Source organism: Neodiprion pinetum, chromosome 2 (genome assembly GCF_021155775.2).
Source record: "Neodiprion pinetum isolate iyNeoPine1 chromosome 2, iyNeoPine1.2, whole genome shotgun sequence".
Lineage (NCBI taxonomy): Eukaryota > Metazoa > Arthropoda > Insecta > Hymenoptera > Diprionidae > Neodiprion > Neodiprion pinetum.
This window is the reverse complement of record NC_060233.1, coordinates 12,982,664-13,000,808: the sequence shown is the minus strand read 5'-3', so window position 1 is coordinate 13,000,808 and position 18,145 is coordinate 12,982,664. Positions and strand designations below refer to the sequence as shown.

General features: G+C 33.5%; 1 protein-coding gene and 2 long non-coding RNA genes across 10 annotated transcripts; 1 reads left to right on the top strand and 2 right to left on the bottom strand.

The window, feature by feature from the left end:
* On the bottom strand, positions 1 to 1,419 carry LOC124211151 (uncharacterized). The gene is made up of 3 exons (XR_006881400.2): positions 1,268 to 1,419; positions 408 to 493; positions 1 to 190 (listed from the first exon to the last, which is right to left on the bottom strand). It is a non-coding gene; the product is annotated as an uncharacterized lncRNA (long non-coding RNA).
* Positions 1,420 to 1,435: 16 nt separating this feature from the next.
* On the top strand, positions 1,436 to 3,097 carry LOC124211152 (uncharacterized). Its single transcript, XR_006881401.2, has 2 exons — positions 1,436 to 1,541; positions 2,142 to 3,097. It is a non-coding gene; the product is annotated as an uncharacterized lncRNA (long non-coding RNA).
* Positions 2,703 to 13,165, bottom strand: EndoB (SH3 domain containing GRB2 like, endophilin-B). Of its 8 annotated transcripts, XM_046609933.2 has the most exons (10): positions 12,975 to 13,162; positions 12,484 to 12,625; positions 12,239 to 12,367; positions 11,925 to 12,087; positions 11,061 to 11,124; positions 10,908 to 10,943; positions 10,058 to 10,248; positions 5,370 to 5,505; positions 4,185 to 4,298; positions 2,703 to 3,754 (listed from the first exon to the last, which is right to left on the bottom strand). In XM_046609933.2, the coding sequence occupies exons 1-9, from the start codon at positions 13,035 to 13,037 to the stop codon at positions 4,188 to 4,190; spliced, it is 1,035 nt and encodes a 344-aa protein (XP_046465889.1). In that variant the 5' UTR covers positions 13,038 to 13,162; the 3' UTR covers positions 2,703 to 3,754; positions 4,185 to 4,187. The 8 variants fall into 8 exon arrangements, with proteins under 8 accessions (XP_046465889.1, XP_046465888.1, XP_046465896.1 ...); XM_046609932.2 differs by lacking the exon at positions 2,703 to 3,754 and having other exon boundaries at positions 4,091 to 4,298; XM_046609936.2 differs by lacking the exons at positions 2,703 to 3,754; positions 4,185 to 4,298 and adding an exon at positions 4,579 to 5,136 and having other exon boundaries at positions 12,975 to 13,161.
* Between the last annotated feature and the right edge of the window lie 4,980 nt (positions 13,166 to 18,145).

The window sequence follows — 18,145 nt, the reverse complement described above, 5'->3', positions numbered from 1 at the left end:
TATCTTGAATCGTAGTTTTAATGTATCAAAACAAGATAAATGTTTTTTTAAGTATTAAATCTTCCACGTCGATAACATTATTTGTAATTTGGATCCACAAGAGGATGTAGTTGTGAACATCTAGTGCTTTGCTCTTGTTCAAACAATGATGAAGTGTTGTCCCAGTGTCAGTGAATTATCCATGTTACTCCTGAAAGTGAAAAACAGGGAATCAGTAGATATCTCAAAACTTCAATATAAAGATGAGAACTTTTCATCAACTTGTATTCTAGAAAATTAATAATCCATGAAAACTTGTATTGGATTATTTTTCTTTATTTAAATTCTGAATATTAAGTCATAATCAATGAAACTTAGATATGACAAGTCATCGTGGCATAGAATTGAACGACAAATAAAATACTTACAAATGTCATGGTGGAATGATTTATTTGGACCTTGCACGCATCTTCCTCCTCTTACGCTTTAGCCTGCGCATCCTCTTCTTACGCCACTGTTATAATCGAAGAGATGAATTAAAAACGTGAAATTGTTATAATTCAATGTCGAAGTCTTTTAGTTAAAAATCACTACTTCAATAGACGAACAAAAACAAATTAACTTTTGGTCTGTTTCAAACAATAAGTCATATTTACTTGAGAAAAATGAATTCGTTACGTCAATTTTCTGCCAAAAAAACGTAGAAATACAAATTTGAATTTTTTCAATATTCTTTTTATACAAAGTTTGTTGATGTAAATCACGCGGTACATAAGTATGGGTAATACAAATTTTACACGCGTGTGAATACTCAAGGTAGAGATTCTACGAAAAATGATTTTCACCACATTCTTTAACACGTGTTCAATTACTTTGCTTAATAATCCACGCGATGCAAATTTCGAATCACCAATTCATTACTGCTACACTTTTCAAAACACTTGTCTAAAAATGTACTGATTAATTCACCCAGCGCATAGTGTACTAAATAAATGTCGAGACTGGGTTTTGCCGACGCCACGTCGGTAAAAAGCGACGCGTGGATTTGAAAATACGCGTTAATATACGTAAATATTACAATTGACACAAATACGAAAAGCGTTATGGCCCTGAAAAATGTACATTGCACAATTGCACACTTTTCATCACCATTCGAAACATGCGGTAATGGAAAAGGTTCGACAGAACAAAAATAACGACCATTCGAGGTTAACGGAAATACGTAATAATTGGAATAATTAATCTTGAAAATTGGGTGAAACTATTAATATAATTATACTAAACGCACCTTTGCTCTCATCCTGAATGGATAGAGATTTCTAGATTCACTCTAGAAAGGTCCGATAACTTCGGATGCCTAAACGACGAGCTCTGTCCGCTATCAAATCCAATATGAAAGAGACCAGCCTTCGCTTCCCGGATCCGGAAATGTGTACGAATTGTGATGAAAGGTTTTAGTTCCGAACTCCGACTACAGAGGCGCGGAAAAATACCGCGCATTGATCTCGCTATCCCGTCGCCAACTATGGAACATAACTCCAATAAACAGGCATTTCTTCAAAGTATGTACTTCGCGAGTCAAGGCAAGGTATTTTAGAAATTGAACCGCGTTCGCGGCGTTTTGTTGACTGTCTTATCCATTGAAGTTTGAAGTAAAGAAAATTCGAACTTATTGTTAACGTATTGGATCGAATGTTTGACGAAGATGAAATTTCCGTCACGGTTCCGTTCGTGAGAATATATCGAAAAATAATCGGTTTCTTTAGTCATGACTCTTGATAAAACCGACTAGAATTATTATCTATATTACTCTCCTGTCATGGAACAAATGCCAAACTCATTCTTGGCGAAAACTATTTTTAGAAGCTCGGAGAAATATCAATGAATTCAATGAGAACGTAAATTTCTGACAGTTTCTGTTTTTTTGAATAATCTCTGATCAATTTTCATAATTTCTAGGAATTTTGCAGAAACATTTCATTTTTTACGCGGATAAATAATGTCGGCAAATTTACGGATACACCTTCATATTTATTAAAAATTACTAGAAAGTTATCACAATTTTAGTGTTATTGAAAGTATTTCTTTACGTTCAGATACATTCAGATTTTTTCATGTTTTGGAAAGGACATTCTCAATTATTTCTCAAAAATCTGTTTCAGTTTTCCGTAACGTGGTACTGTCGGAAAATACGCAAAAATACGAAAACTCAGATTATCTCAGTTTTCAGATATGGAATGAAGTTCAGAAAAATACCAGTTCTCTCAAGAAATTGGTGCAATTGTTACCTCTAACTCGATTCATTGATCATAAATGGGCAGAAAGAGGAAAACTCGTATTATGGATTTTTAGAATTTTTTAGAATTTTTTGATAATCCTCCGAATTTATCAAAAGAATTCAAAGTTTGCCAGAACTAATAGGGAATCTTTCTCAGAACTTTCCGGTAAAATAGTATATACCTAAAAGATTTCAGAGAAGTTTTTTGATCTTGTCGGAGCGATTTGTAACTATTTCAATTCAACTCACAAACTGAGTATTGAACTTCCCAACATCAGCAAATGTGTATATTTAATATAGTAACCATATACATAATAATTGCATCATTATATTGTAGATTTATACTTAAACTTTAACAGGGTAATAATTTTAACATGGTTACTTAGTTATCACCTTATTACAATTAAGTAATGAGAAATCGATTTAACATTATAATATAATATAATTTATTGTATTGACGAAGTTATTGCAGAAATGTGGATCACTATATCTAAATTTATTGTACATATTATAAGCGCATTTTCTAAAAATTGGGCGTATTCTTCAATATTATTCACTCCAAATATCTGACAAACAGTGTGTAATAACGACGCACCGCCCTTGGAATCTACTGATTATTGAAGAATTAAGATTATTGGAATAATTTGTTTTAATTTATGTACATGTCAGGGATCAACCCTGTTCTAGTTATTCACTAATACCCATGATGTTTTGATATTTCAGGATTTATTCTCATATGTTGAAACATTCAGAAAACAGGTGAATTTACTGAAAATCTCTTTGAAACCGTTAGAACATTCTCTTATTTCTGCAAATTTTCAAGGAGTAATGTTTTTACAACGACCATGAAAAAAAAAATGAAACAAGTAACAGCACTCCTTATTAGTTTGACTGTTCGATTGAAACAGTTAGCTAAGCCCGTTGCTTGTCTTGATTAAAAATTATCTGACCACAACCGACTTTCAAAATATGTTGATTATCAATATTTTACGTTAAATTTTCATTATACACACCGCTCGTTTAAACCGAATAGACAAGCTCAATATGTTAAAAATAATAGGCAACATAATATATTAGTTAATAAATAATTGATCTATCAATATGTCGGTACTAAACCAAATAAACAAAATAGAATGTAGCAATAAGTTGCAATACGATTTGTTTTGGATTTGAAAAAAATTCAGAACCACAAATCCCCTACATCTATCGAATTCTTTACTAATTGGTACAATACACATTGTCGCTCATTAGCCACATAGGCACTATGCAAAATGCTTAAAACTATTTGTCTGAATATTATACAACAATTGCAATTTCAAAACATACATTTGCAGTTGAACCAAACATCGGACAGTCACCATTCCCAATTTTATTGTAATCTCAATATATTGTAGTTATCTGAAAGACAATCACCTGTGTTGTTTAGTTTCTTGATATCTCTACCGTTCCGAAGTTAGAATCCGTTAAACTTCGAATGTTAAAGCCACGTTAGAAAATCTGAAAGAAATTTAGAAAATTGTAGAAAATTATAAGGATTTTGAAACCCTGTGAAGAGTGATTCCTTCGTTGCTAGTAAAATATTATTCATTTTGCCGAGATATTTTTCTAAGTTTTTTTTTTGAAACTTTTGAGAATATTACGGAAAATCTGGTGCAATAATATTATATAAAAGAATATTACTATATAGTGAAGTTACAACAAAATGGGGAATTTTTAAAGTCCGACGCTTGGTAAAACCACTTAGAATTCCCCATTATAATATAATACGTCAAATAGTACCTGATTGCCTCTTCAAGATTTTACAATGACATTGTAAATTTTTTTGGATTAAAAAAGAAGTGGTTAATAATCCTGACAACCTTATGTTTTGTTTTTCATCGATTTTCAAACTGTTGCAACAGTTCAAGCTATAAACAAGCGGAATTACTTATTAGGAAGCTACAATTGGTTCCAGAAAAGCCTTGGGTACTTTGCCTCGCTGATTGCCTCTAACTCCCATCAGATAATCTCCATCCCCAGGAATCTTAGATACACAAATCACCTGAAAAATGAAAACCAATTATCTATTTTAGCGGAAAGTGGCGCAGAAACGATATCAACAACTGTCTCAAATTTTTTTCAAGATTCGACTCCGCACCACATAAAGAAATAAGTTATATACGAATAATATAGGATGAAGAAATTATTAGTAGAGGTACTCAAAGTATAGGAATAGTACATACAGGTGATCAGATCAGAACAATGTAAAACTGAAATTTATTAAACTTTATTGACTACACCTTTAGTGTAATAATAATAATACTAATAATATAATAATAATCGTAATAATAATAATAACAGTAATAATAATAACATATGGCAAATGTATATTTTTAAAATATAAACATATGCATAAATATGACAAAATACAAATTAGAAGTTCTACGTGTGTAGTAAATGAAAGTTTTTGAGGGAAAAAAAAACAAAAAAAACGTTGTTACATCGAGAAATTATGTTAATCGCGCGAAAAACGAATACAACAACTATAACATTATAATCTATATCCTAAAATAGTATTTATATCATGCGTTTTTTGTAGTAAGTATAAATCGCCCTATATATTACAGAAATGGTAGTTCAGTATTATTATTGTATAATTCTTTACAGGATGAGTATTTCATTGTTTAGCTACATGTTTCCACATTTGCGAACTATAATTGTAAAATTTCGTCTCTCAGAAAAAGGTCGAATCTCTATGTAGAAAAAATAATATGCAGCTTGATCATAATCGCAAGAATTACAATAACAGTATTCAAGACAATATTCAAGATGTTCTGGAACAACGTGAAGAGAGAATAATTCTACAGTATTAGGAGTTCACGCTCTAAGAGTCAGCGACACTTGAAATATAAAAATTAAGACACATTCTAAAGTCAGTTACAGGCAAAATGTATACAAAAACGAGAACAGTACTCAGAAACTTTCTTAGTGTTGCGTAAAGTAAAAAAACAGTTGAATTTATATCGAAAACTAGCTGATTACTTGAACTGCGCCAACAAAAGGTGCAGCTTTCTGCAAATTACATTCTGCCAGGAGACAAACCTGGTGCTGATTAGATCTCAAACCTGTTTACCTCATCTTGCATCAGGCTCAATTCACTCGGATCCCTCGCATCGTAGTCACAGATCACTCGAGCTCGTTCCTGGCCGTTCTCCGCCGGTGCGGAAGGAGACGGTGGGGTGGACGGGTGGAAGGTTGCTCCGGACATGCTGGGAGATGGAGGAATAATGAGTTTCATTGCGTACTGAACTGCGTGTGGGATCGACGAACAAAATCAAATAGCCGCTGTCTGTCGAGTTCTGCATAAGCAAGGATACTAAATACAAGACAAAGCACCCAAAAATGCGAAATCAAAAGTATTTAGATTAATATTTGATCGATGAAATGAAATTAATTTATATACTTTAATGTTTTACCAAATTTCTGGAGGATTAATGAGGTGTCTGAGTGAATAAAGAACAAAGATAAGCGAAAAAACCGTTCAAAAAATATCTGGCAGGGTTATTTGTGCCAGTGATAGTGAGTACTAGGGAAATAACGTTTGTACTATGTTACACAAATGATTTTGAGCAAATTTCAATAATTGTAGTCAAGATAACAATTTTATAAAAAGATTTTATAATAGGAACGTTCAAAATCCTTGGACTCGGGCGTTTTTGCAGGGTTACCAGTAATTTCAGATTACACCCAATTCCCTTATTACTTCAGGTTTTGCATATGCAAAATAGTAATTTTCTAGGAACCTTTGGTACCTATAAAAACTAATGTATGGTCGCAAAAATTTTATACATTGTTACAAATTACATTTTATTTATTTCAAAGTCTTTGTACTTCACTCATATCTAAATTTTTTTCGAAACGAATCCAGGCTTCATAGTGCTCAAGTCAGGTAATTTTAGAGAGAACAGAGGTTCCAATCTTTTTTCGTAGTCTGACCAAATACAGCGAAATGAGATACACATTAGGGTGTCCGTTATTTTGGTAATTCTGGAATTTTTTCCAATTACACCTCAAAAATATGTTTATATTATAGATCAAAAATTCCGTGTATATATAAAAATTTTCGGATAATATTAACATATGCTGGGAGGCTGTTGAGATTTTGAATGTAAAAGATATTGAAATTTCTAAAGTTTTTTAATCAATCCTTTTTTTCACGAAATAAAATGGAATGAAAAACTCAATTTGTTGCTTGAGAATAATGTTTATATTTCCAACTAAATGTAGGAACAAAATAATTTTTAATGAACGTACATATTCCATAGATAACAACACCATAAATATTATGGTTTTGTGAAATATAAGAGTTTTGAAAATTGATGTATGTTTGTGGTTCCTATGTTAAATTGTAAGTACAAATATAGTTCTCAAGTATCGAATTGATTTTTTCAGTCCATTTCAGTGTATTTATGATACATTTAGGGGACACCTTCAGTTTTAGAGTGATTATAGGGAGAGAAAAAAAAAGTAGGATACTTTTAGCTAAATAGGGGACCCACTGTGAAACCTGTGAATCATGCATACATAGGTATGCTAAGTATTTCACTAAAACTTTAATATTCGAAATGATATAAAAATTTTTGTTTCAAATTTCAATTATTCATGGAATTCAATAAAAATTTTCTGAGTTTTCCAAGTGAAACGAGAATCTCTGATTATTGCAACGTTTCCCGGTTTCCAAATAGAATGGCTACTCTGATTTAATCCGAGTTATAATGTTTTGAACTCATTCTGCTCGTTGATCAGATCCCTGTAAATAACCTGGAAAACACTTAAGAAATCTTACGTTACAGTGCAGTTATAACGCGCAATTGTAATTGTTGATGTACATTTTGTACTGTACGTACAAAAATATATTTTTACTTGCTCTGGAGAAAATTATTGAAAATTTTTGTTGCAGACGATCTATGCGGATCTTTATCGTGAACAAAATTAGCCAAAAAACATTAGCATCTCACAATTTTCACAAATTGTTGTTATATTAATTAGCGGTCTTCGATTTACTCAGATTCATTTCTGTTACATACCAGAGATATTGTAGAATGTGTATTTACCATTCTTAGCACAAATAACATTGCTTTAAATTTTTTAAATGGTTCGTTCATATTTCTGCACTTTTTATTTGGACGGTACAGTCCATTAATCCTAAAAGTTTTAAGCTTATCAGATCGGATTGGCAATCAATTTTTCATAATTCGAACTTTTGAAAACGTGGTTTGGTGTTTTGACGTTCTGTTTAATATGGGATTTCAATATTCTCATAGCATTTAAACATTCTTTTCTGGTATTTGAATGTAGCTTTATTATTGCATATTATTTTATGAAAACTAATCACAACGTGTTGACGAATGGGAAAAATTCCGTTTAAGTTCAAATTTCTAATACTTCCAGTGCACTGGATTCTAAGCCTCCTGACCGCAGTTTTGAGTAAGTCCCAAATCCAACATGTCGATTATTATGTACTAAAAACATTGTCAATGTTACCATGCACGTGCAAAGAGAATTCTCATAAACCGTTCGAAGCAGCATGACGGCATCGAAACAATATTTGAGCTATGTTTCGCCATATGCTATAATTATTAACCATGCTCTATAATTTAGAATGCTTAGATTACACAACAAGTAGACATATATGATATTATTATAAGTAAAAAGGAAGGTTTAGTAGTTCAATAGCTAGTTGGCTAGTTATTTAGTTTGCGTTAGTAGTTATCCTTAAACATATCTGACTAGAGAATACCAGCAAAGAACAGATTTCGAAACGTCTCATAGTTCAAACAAATTCGCACTTGAACATGAATTTCAGTATCGTCGTCAAGAAGAAGAGGAGTGATGGGTTGGAAGTAGGATTCAAGTGAATAGTCTGACTTTCATCAGCATTAGACTTTTGTCACGTCGGTGACAAAAGAAGCGGTAACATAGTCAGATCCTGCCAAGGACTGGTGATAAGTGGGTGAACTTTGGACTTGGGGAGGGGAAGGAGCAGCGGGATGAGAAAGCTCGGTGACTTCCTCGCTGTTGACTCGTAGAAGAGGACTCGGTTGCCGTGCCCTGGAATCCCAATCATGCAAGCAAAGATAGTAAGAAAAGCAGGTAGGACAGAATAGAGAAATGCTCTGCATTAAAGCACATTTATCGATAAGTACTACGCATCGACAACATCAATCACCATCACACACGATTAAGCTGAGTCTACATGTGTAGATAGTAACACATTACAGGGCTCCTTATCCACTGGTTAGCTAAACTAAACAAAATATGTTCTATGCACATGTTTTTAAAACTTAACTATTCGTTAACATAAAAAAAATGACCATGAAGATTCCTGCATCTGGAAAAATAAACTTTAGCACGCCGTAGCTTCTAAACGATTATTTCAAGAGCAAAGTTAGATGTGAGTTTTTTCTTCCTCATTCTATTGTCTAGTGACGTTATTTTTTTTCTTTCTTTATTTTAATTCAGCAATACAACAGACTTTGCGTCACTCTAGAAAAAAAAAAATACCGTTACTAGATAATCGAATGAGGATAGAAAAAGCCTCACATAACTTTGCTCTCAGACTAGTTGGTCAGAAAAAACAACTTGTTGCAGTTCGTTTTTGCATATGCAGAAATTTTATTGGTCATATAAAAGTATATAAGCAGGAGTGACTAATTTGGACAAATTTCATTACGAACAAAATTACATATTTATTGTAACTAACTTGAAATATTTTACAACTAAATGGGCAATGGAGCGGCTGAAATCGAAAACAATGGCCTATACTTCAGGAGCCCTGAGAAATTTTTACAATTAGGCTGCCAACACTTTGCCACATATCGAACTTCGAATCGAACATTTTAAACAACACTTATACTAATGAGAAAAGTATCAGGACTCCGGATCATGGATTCCACTGATAATTCTTGTAGTATTTTTTTGGCCTAAAATATGATGCACCTAATGTGTAGTTTCAGTTAATGGGCTTTCCTCTGTTCAAGTTACAACAGATCAGAGTGCTCATTCTGTAACTTTGCCGCTCTGGAAATGCACAACGATTCAGTGGTGATGAAACACCATGGTCGTTTCTTTTGTTTGCCGCAGTCGCATGAACTTTAGCATTTTCGGCCACCCCAAGAATGCATGCTCGAGGCAGAAAAGTTAAAAATAAGCATCCACGTCGTCGAATGTTGGTAGTTATTTTGAAATCCGAGGTGAGATCCTACTAATAAAACTTCGTCAAAGGATAATGAATAATTAATATTCAGGTCAAAAGGACATAAAAGGCTCCGTTTGTTACAGCTTTTCACTCACTGAACTGGTAATATAACCAATTGTAACCAAAGTGAAGAAAAGCTTATTAAATGAAACTACATGTCACAGGTTTCATATTTTAAGACAGGGGAACAACCATAGAAATCCGTGCAGAATCCACGATTCATAAATCTGATACTTTCCTTGTAAGTGAAAATACTATTAGACGAGCCTTGTTTAAGATTCCAAAGCTTCTCACTCCCAATGATATTATTATAGATGGAATAAAATTTTCAACAAATTATCTGCATCAAATGAGTGATAATTTTACTAAACTTCGTCCAAATTTACTCACTCGGATCACCACAAAGTGGGATAGCTGCGTGAGAAACAAGCAAACAGTATCAAATTACCGCAACAGATATCGATAGACAGTGAATAACAGAATTAGGCATTAATATTCGTGTTTCCCACGCCTGGATAGTAATCACACTCAACTAGTGTTTGCGCAGATATAACAGCACTCACCCAGCCAGCTCTCGCTGCAAGTCTTGCATCGCTGCGTGACACTGAGCATAATGGCGAGCCTGCGCCTCAACGAACTCATGTAAACAGCGAAGGTGGCCTGCCTGCGAACTGGATACTCCTTCCAACAAGAACTTCGTAATCTCGGATTGCCGATCGAATTCGGACTGCGCTACTCTTAGCTCCCTTTCTGCCTGGTGTCAGGAATTCACAGGCAATGCGTTAAAACTGTATACAAATACTCGAAATCGCATACATTTACTAAGTTAATCACTCATTGACATTTTTCACAGGATGACGAGCATATATATGTGATATACCTATATTTTTTTTCCTATGAAGTAATAAGTATGTGTTGATCAAACTTGACCACATCTTACGAGTTTCTCAAATTGAAACTTGGTTGTGTTCACACAATTTCAACACAACGCAAAATGAATTACTGTGAAAAGTGACGGTGTGACACCGTACGATGATATGATAGTTAAACATTAATTGGTTCATCTCACTGAAATTTTTGCCTCGATTTTATTGGTTCATTTAAAGTTTGTCGGAGAAATATGAAAAAACGTTTAGCATAATACATAAAGATAAGAAAAGCAAAAGCCGTTTTGGTAGATTGTTAGGTCATAAAAATCTTGGCGGAAGACAAAAGAATCTATTTCAAAAACAGTTGAATCCAAATTTGAAACATCCGAATTCAAAAACAGTTTGGCAATATGTAAATATCGAAATTATATTTCTCAAGTGCCGTTTCGCAGTTAAATTGTGATAAAACACTAAATTGAGACTTGTATTACGACAGAATATTAGAATGATGAACATAGCAGTGAAATAATCGCTTGGTGAATACCTGATCGAGTAAAACTTCAGGAGAAACGCCAGATTCCTATGAGAAGCAGCATTGCAGTGAACGAAACAAAGCACAGAATGGATTTAGGTTTAATAGACAATACTACAAAACATTGTTGCAGTGAATTATTCTTTGACTTTGAGTAATACTTACGCTCTGTTGACCCAGCATGCTCCTCGCTTTTCGAACTCTATTTTTGGAAGCATCCAAATCAAGCCTGAAAATTACAAAATAGCATGATGATGTTTAGTGCCATTTATGAAACTCATTCACAATTCCTTGGGGAAAATTATATTCAGAAACTTTGAGAAATTCCAACAGTTTCTCAGTTTTCCTGAGGAATTTCAGAATAATTCCCAGAACTTCTATGTATTTTGCAAAAATATTTCCATTCTTATGCAGCAAACTAATTTAGCGAGATTTATAGAAAAACCTTCACATTTCTTGAAAATACCGAAAGGTTATCACAATACTAGTTTTGTTGAAAATATTCCTTTGCAGTCAAAATTCCGAATTTTTCATGTGCATTTCAGAAGATATAACCTCAACTGTTTCCTAATATTTTCTGATTTCTTTTAGAAAATCATGACAGCTTTCCATATGGCGATACTGTCAATGAATGCGCAGAAACACCAGAAGTTGGATTTTCTCAGATTTGACATATAAAATCAAGTTCTGAAAGAATATGATTTTTCTCGAAAAATTGAACCAATTTCAGATGTAACTCGAATTGATCAGAGCTAGGCAGAAACACGAAAACTCGCAGTTCTTCAGATTTTCAATACAAAAGAAATTGCCACAAAAACATGAGAACTTTACAGAAACTTTTTAAAATCCCTTGAAATCCCAAAACTTGTGCAGAGGTACTTAATACAGAATCTTTTTCAGGACAGTTTTAAAACATAGTACAAGTACACTTCTGAGAAAATTCAAAAAATAAAATTATCAGATATGTCTGGAATTTTTGAGAAAAACGATCAACTGCGTTACCGGGAGATATAAATTCGAAAAATTTACCGTTTGGTTTCTAGAATTGTTCGCTCTTTGCTGATAGTCTTCATATCTCCATCCAAAAACTTCCTCAACGGTTGAACATAGCAGTTTGCCGCTGTGCCGATGAAATCTCTCTCTATCTGCCCCAATTTCTGTTGACATTGCCCAACTTTGATCAGTGCCCCACCTGAAATTTTTGACTGAATTATTATCAAGTTGCTATCACTAAAACTACAACAGCTAAAAAACATAATTGCAAAAGTCGTCTGATCTTTTGACAAGCCAGCAAATCAATCATTTTACACGGAGAAGCAATTTCAGGTTTTGATTTGACGCACCGTAAGCAGTTCCAGGACCAAAGTCATTCCCAGCTTCGATCATGTCAATGCCAACATATTCCAAGTTGCTGAGTCGGTTTGGCTTTTTTTTGTCGATTTTTTCAAAGAAGAAATCCTCGATTCTGTTGCCTGTGGATAGAAATAGTTGAGTCAACTTTGTTTACAATGTTTTGCGACCTTCCAGATTCTGATCCTGTATGTTCGATAAAAGATTTACGGTGCCTGGTAAGATATCAGTGGTTTACCTGGATTTGGTGTGAGCATTGCCTCTGTATTCTTGAGGATTTTCTCAGTCCAAGTTTTAGTCGCATCTGCTCTGTCAGCGAGGAATTCAAAGTGAGCATCCAGCTCGGTTTTCTCAGATGTTCCGAGCTTCTCCTCGGTGAGCTAAGAGCAAACGGAAATAAATTTGTTGTAGATGACTGACGATGATTACAATAACGATAGTAGCAAGTCTCAATAATAACAATAGCAATGATAATGACGACGTTGTTGATGACTCTATGGCAATCGGGTAACTTGATTGTGCATGGAAACTGCAATTAGCGCAAATCGATGTAGGCAAAAGATGATAAAAGATGTGACTGTTGTTCGCTTGGTTGGTGAATTATAACAAAATGTCAGAAGTGACAGCAAAGTTTCACACCGTAGGTCTAGTTTGTCAATTCGATCTATTTATTTATTTTTTGAACTATGAACTGGACGGAATTTATGACGTTGGTATCGTTTTTCCTACCTGCACAACTCTGCTGAGCGCGGTTCCAGCATCTTTAACCAATTTTTTAACGTTGAAATCCATTGTTTCTACGTTTGAAAATCAATTTATTATTATTATCACTATAATATCTGCAGGAGCAGCCTGGACGTGCCTTATAATATCGTGTATCTATATGTATGCAATATAGTGCATACACTATCGATCCGCAGTTACTCATTCCACCGTAAGGAGCACCACTTGCCAGAGCTAGGCTAGCAGTTTTCAAGCTGGATTTTCATGGGCGTTAAATTGACGCGCAATGTCGGCGGCATGAAAATCAGTACCAACGCAACGACAAAATGCCGCGAGTCTGAACGACGCGATTTAGTCAGTGGTTCTCAGTTGTGTTTTTATTCTAAGAATTCAAAAATCTAGAATTGTTAATTGGAAGTATGAACAAACAGTGAAAATGAAGAAGCGAGAAGGAAATCGAATAAAACGATAGTTAGTTTTGCAAGGTAAGAAAATAATATAATTCGTTTTCTTTATTCTAGAATCGTGCATTCGTGCATGATTAAAGATGCCTTTTCATACGTTTATTAACGCATAGTCGATACTGAAAATACTGCGGTGTGTCCAGCAGGGCCTTTCTTCGGAACAATAAACGATAATAAAAAAAAATATGATGACTTGATTCATTTCAATGCATTACATGTATTACGATTCTAAAATAATGAGAATGAAGTATATTATTTTCTTATATCTCGAACAGCTACTTATAGAGCTTATAAACAAGCTTCGTGGAATACGTTGCCAGCAACGTATCAAACGTTACAGCCAAAAACGAGATTCCGTTCGTAATTCTTCTGCTGTTGGTCCTACGCTCTCTTGGATGTCTTTTCCGCATTCTTGATGGTCAAATTAGTGGAAAAAGAGCAGTCCTACAAAACGGTTCTGTGACGAAAATTTTCCGAGCTTTGAAAATCGCAAGATAGCAAAGATCCAAAATCCGTTTTGGATTTTTTCAGTCGAAATTTGACCGATTTTGATGAATAATAGTTAAATTAATTCTTTGATGCACTATATCGACGTAATTTTGCGAGAGGAATCGATTGCACTCAGTCCGAATAAGCTATCAGCTACTTCATCTCGCTTCTTCACTTTCTCTATTTTTTATACTTCCGACCAATAATAGCAGATTTTTCAATTCTTTGGACAAAAACGCAACTCAGAACTGTTGACTCAACAACTGATACCGTCGGTACCCATTTTCATAAGCTTCTTTTTTGCCGTCAACGGCGTGGCACTGCCGCATCAATTCGGCCATCGGCACATTTAAAGCATCGTTCACGATATGCACGTTTGCATTGTTGATAAAATAAATCTGATAAAACAAATTCTCTGATTGTTCTCAAAAATATACCAAGTTCTTGTACAGTTATGTTAAAAATTTTGCATTGCTTCTGGAAAAATTTGAATTACTATGATGATGTCTGTGGGATTTCAAAAATTTCTACACACTTTCTGGAAAGAACTCAGATTTTTTACGAACTTATTTTATATTGAAAATACGAAAAATACGAAAAATACGAAAAACTTCAAGTTTTTGTCAGTCTGACTATTTCTGACCAAGTCAAGTCTTAGGTGAAAACGGGACCAATTCTAGAGAGATAGTACATTGTGTACCGATAAAGGGCGGAAAGAATGTGCGTTCACTCACACGAGTAAAATCGCCATCCACCTATGATGTACACACGAATTTTTGTCCTATTCGGACAATAATCATATTTTTCAGAAATATATTTCGTAGAATTTGATAAAATTCGAGAGCTGAGGTTTTTGCGCATTTACCAAAAATGTCGTCTCAAGGAAAATTGTGATAAAACTCAATTCCTTTGAAATGCAGCTAAAAGAATCTGGACATATATCTCTCAAAGAATATTCCCAATAAAACTAGAATTATGAAAAAGTTTGATAAATTTGCTTCAAGAAATATCAATGTTTTTCTATAAATTTGCAAAACTATTTTTCTGCATAGAAATTGAGATATTTCTACAAAATTCCTAGAAATTCTGACCATATTTCGAAGACGTCTCATTATCTAAAATTCATTTTGTGAGTAAACTGGAAGAATTTAAGAAACTTTCTGAAAGTATGATCTTTGCCGGGGAGGACATTTTATTGTCCCATCCAGACCCTGGTGTAATATTAGTTGTATTCCATACACTCGTTTTGGGTAGTACCATTCATAGACCACAACGAGAGACTTTTCGGGATTACAGAAGTTGAAATCAGTAAAATGATGCATCACAGCATTACTTCCATGGCTTCCATGCAATGATTGTCTTCGGGAAATGCAAATCCTACATCATAGTACTATTTTCATGTAATAATTATTTTTGAAAAATTAAATGTTCCATAAAAGTAGTACTGTGATAGATATCATAGAGTTTAGTAAAGTCTACCAACTATAAAGTAACCAGCAGTATTTCACACTTACACGCCTAGTAGTTCGCTTTTCTTGGCGGAAGTATTGCATAAAAATTGCATTATGTTATTTCTTTCTGCTCTATACTTGTGACTTCTATAGTTTAAAATAGGTTAAATCTAATGGCAGTAGACAAATCGGATTGTGCCTGCCTGCATCTTAAAAACGTTATAAAAGGGAAAAACAACGTCACGATTATGATCGTTCAGAATGAAAAAATAATGACGTAGATGTACAGCTGTGTACGTAAATGAAAGGCCATCACTACATGCGGTACAAAATTTCATGAATCTACATAGGAAATAAACGATTTGTTAACCAATCTAAATGCGACAATATTATATATTCATTAGAAAAACATGAAGGGAAAAACCACTTTAGATTATTCCGAATTATCCCAACTTCCTATTCCATTTATTTTTTTCTTCCTGTAACGTGTATTTGGTTTAATTATTTAACTTGCAATTGATCCTAAAACAGATAACGATAAAAGTCTTTAATTTTTCAAGTAAATATATAAATATATTATAAAAATATATTATCTGTATATAAATATATGTATATATATGATCACATAGTGCGTATATACAATACATATAATGTGGTCAATGTGGAAATCAGGAAATTTTATAGCGTAAAAAATAAATCGTTTTAGGTCACTAAACATTTTTTCAATGTTTCGGAGTACTATACATTGGATGTTTTCGAGCGAGCTGTAAATATTAATATTGAGGCTCGATAATTTCTTATACTAATAAGTATTTTTATATGTCTTGTTGGTTGTTTTATTTCATAATCATGTTAACTGATTATAAAAAAAAGATCGAGCGATTACATTAATATTTAAAGGTCGCTCGAAACCATCCTATGTTGTACTTCAAAACATTAAAAATTCTTGAACAACCCTTAAAAATTTATATTTTATGCCACAATTTTCAAGATATCATGATATTTTGTAAGTGAAACCCATAAGAATAATTGCCGCCAGGACGAAGAAAAATAAAAAAAAAGTATTCGATTCTTTACCATTATCGGAATTTTTAAAATTCTTGCGCGTCTTCCAAAAAAAATTTTCAAATGATCCAAAATTGGAGAAGGCTCCTTAGTGTAGAAAAACTAACAAATTTTTATGCAAGACTTAAGAAAAAAAATTGTTTGCCTAAATGGATCAACCTAATATATATGTAGAATAGGGTGCATAAAAAAAAGTGATTTTTTTTCTCTTGGAAACAGGTTCAAAAGTCCAGTTCGTTAAATAATTTTTGACCGCAACTAACTTTTGAAAGAGTAGATTTATCATAAAATGATAAGAGATCATTTTTGTATAGTGTTCAATTCCTTACAAAAATGTGTCCGTGAATCTTCTGTTTGTTAGCATTGTTAGCTAGTTATAATAATCAGAAGAAGCAAAAACCATTTATTCCGTGTTATTCTTATGTCATAAAAAAGTGCGATGCGTAACCTCTTAACGTTAATATTCAGGCTCACATTTTAGCAGGCGTATTGTTATACCTGAATGAAACTTTTCAACCTGCTTCAAAGAAATAAAATTTTTTTTTTTCGACGCACTCTATTGTCAATACACGCACTCACATACATTAATTATATAATAACTTCTCCGTGCGTACTGGTACGTACGTCACACGGATTTTCTAATAATGTTCCGGGTGATCCGTTTTCTCTCAGGAGAAGATTGTTTTACTTTATGTTACGTTTGTACAGTTTGTTTTTCCCCCGATAGTTTACAACTAAGTCAACCGCACTCAATGTACACGCTCGTTGAATGTTCTTTACATACATACACATTTTTTCCCCGGGTTTGCGGTTCTTATCGCAATCATTTACGTTAGCCACGTCTGTACATACTGTAAGTAAGCACTTACCATACGCATATGAAATTTTGATTGCGGTTAATAAGTCGCTAATGCTTGATGTTAATTTAATCGCGCTTGTTTCGCTGTAACTCAACCGGTAACTGAATTCCATAAATGTATAAAAAGATTGACTTATTTTCGATGTAGGAAAAAAAACAGATAGAAGTACTGTTACACAAAAACCTATGAAGTTTCGAATTCGATTTCAGCATTGTTTTATTCATTAACGAATAAAGAATTATACCCGGACAGACAAAATTCTTACTTTTTTTTCTACTTCGTGCCACAATAAGCCATATTATCACTTTTTGTTAGTAAAATTAAATCTTTTAACTAGTCAATTAAACTCCGAAATATTATCTTTGACATCGCTTATCTTATATTTTAATATGAAATTCAACATTACTGCATGATGGCCAAGGCCGGAGGAAACTAGGAATACCGAGAAATGTCAGGGCAAAATAATTGGTCAGGGAAACATGAAAATGTTAGAGAATTTTAAATTTGGCCAGGGGAAAAAGAGATGATTACAAGCATCTAATAAATGTCTAGAAGGAAATTAAAAATTCTCATTTTATTATTAAAAAAAAAACACGTGTGACACGCACAGGCAACAGAAGTGAACCTTTTCGTCATTAAAAATAATACCGCGTAACGTATATAATACGTATACAATACACATAATGTGTAAATATACTAGGGTGGTCCTCGTTGAGAGCGTTGAAAAATTTTTTTCGTGCCGCTTCGCAAATCAACTCCAAATAATTCAAAAAGAATTCCCCAATTTCTTTAGATTTTTATCTCAACTCTAACCCCCCCCCCCCGACCAAGATGGTGGAATCCTCCAT

Coding starts and splice junctions, on each gene's coding strand:
- EndoB (XM_046609933.2), bottom strand. CDS start 13,037: ATGGATTTCAACGTTAAAAAATTGGTTAAAGATGCTGGAACCGCGCTC. Junction 12,368..12,483: donor AATGCTCACACCAAATCCAG/GTAAACCACTGA, acceptor TTCTATCCACAG/GCAACAGAATCGAGGATTTC. Junction 10,249..10,907: donor CTGAAGTTTTACTCGATCAG/GTATTCACCAAG, acceptor TCCTGACACCAG/GCAGAAAGGGAGCTAAGAGT.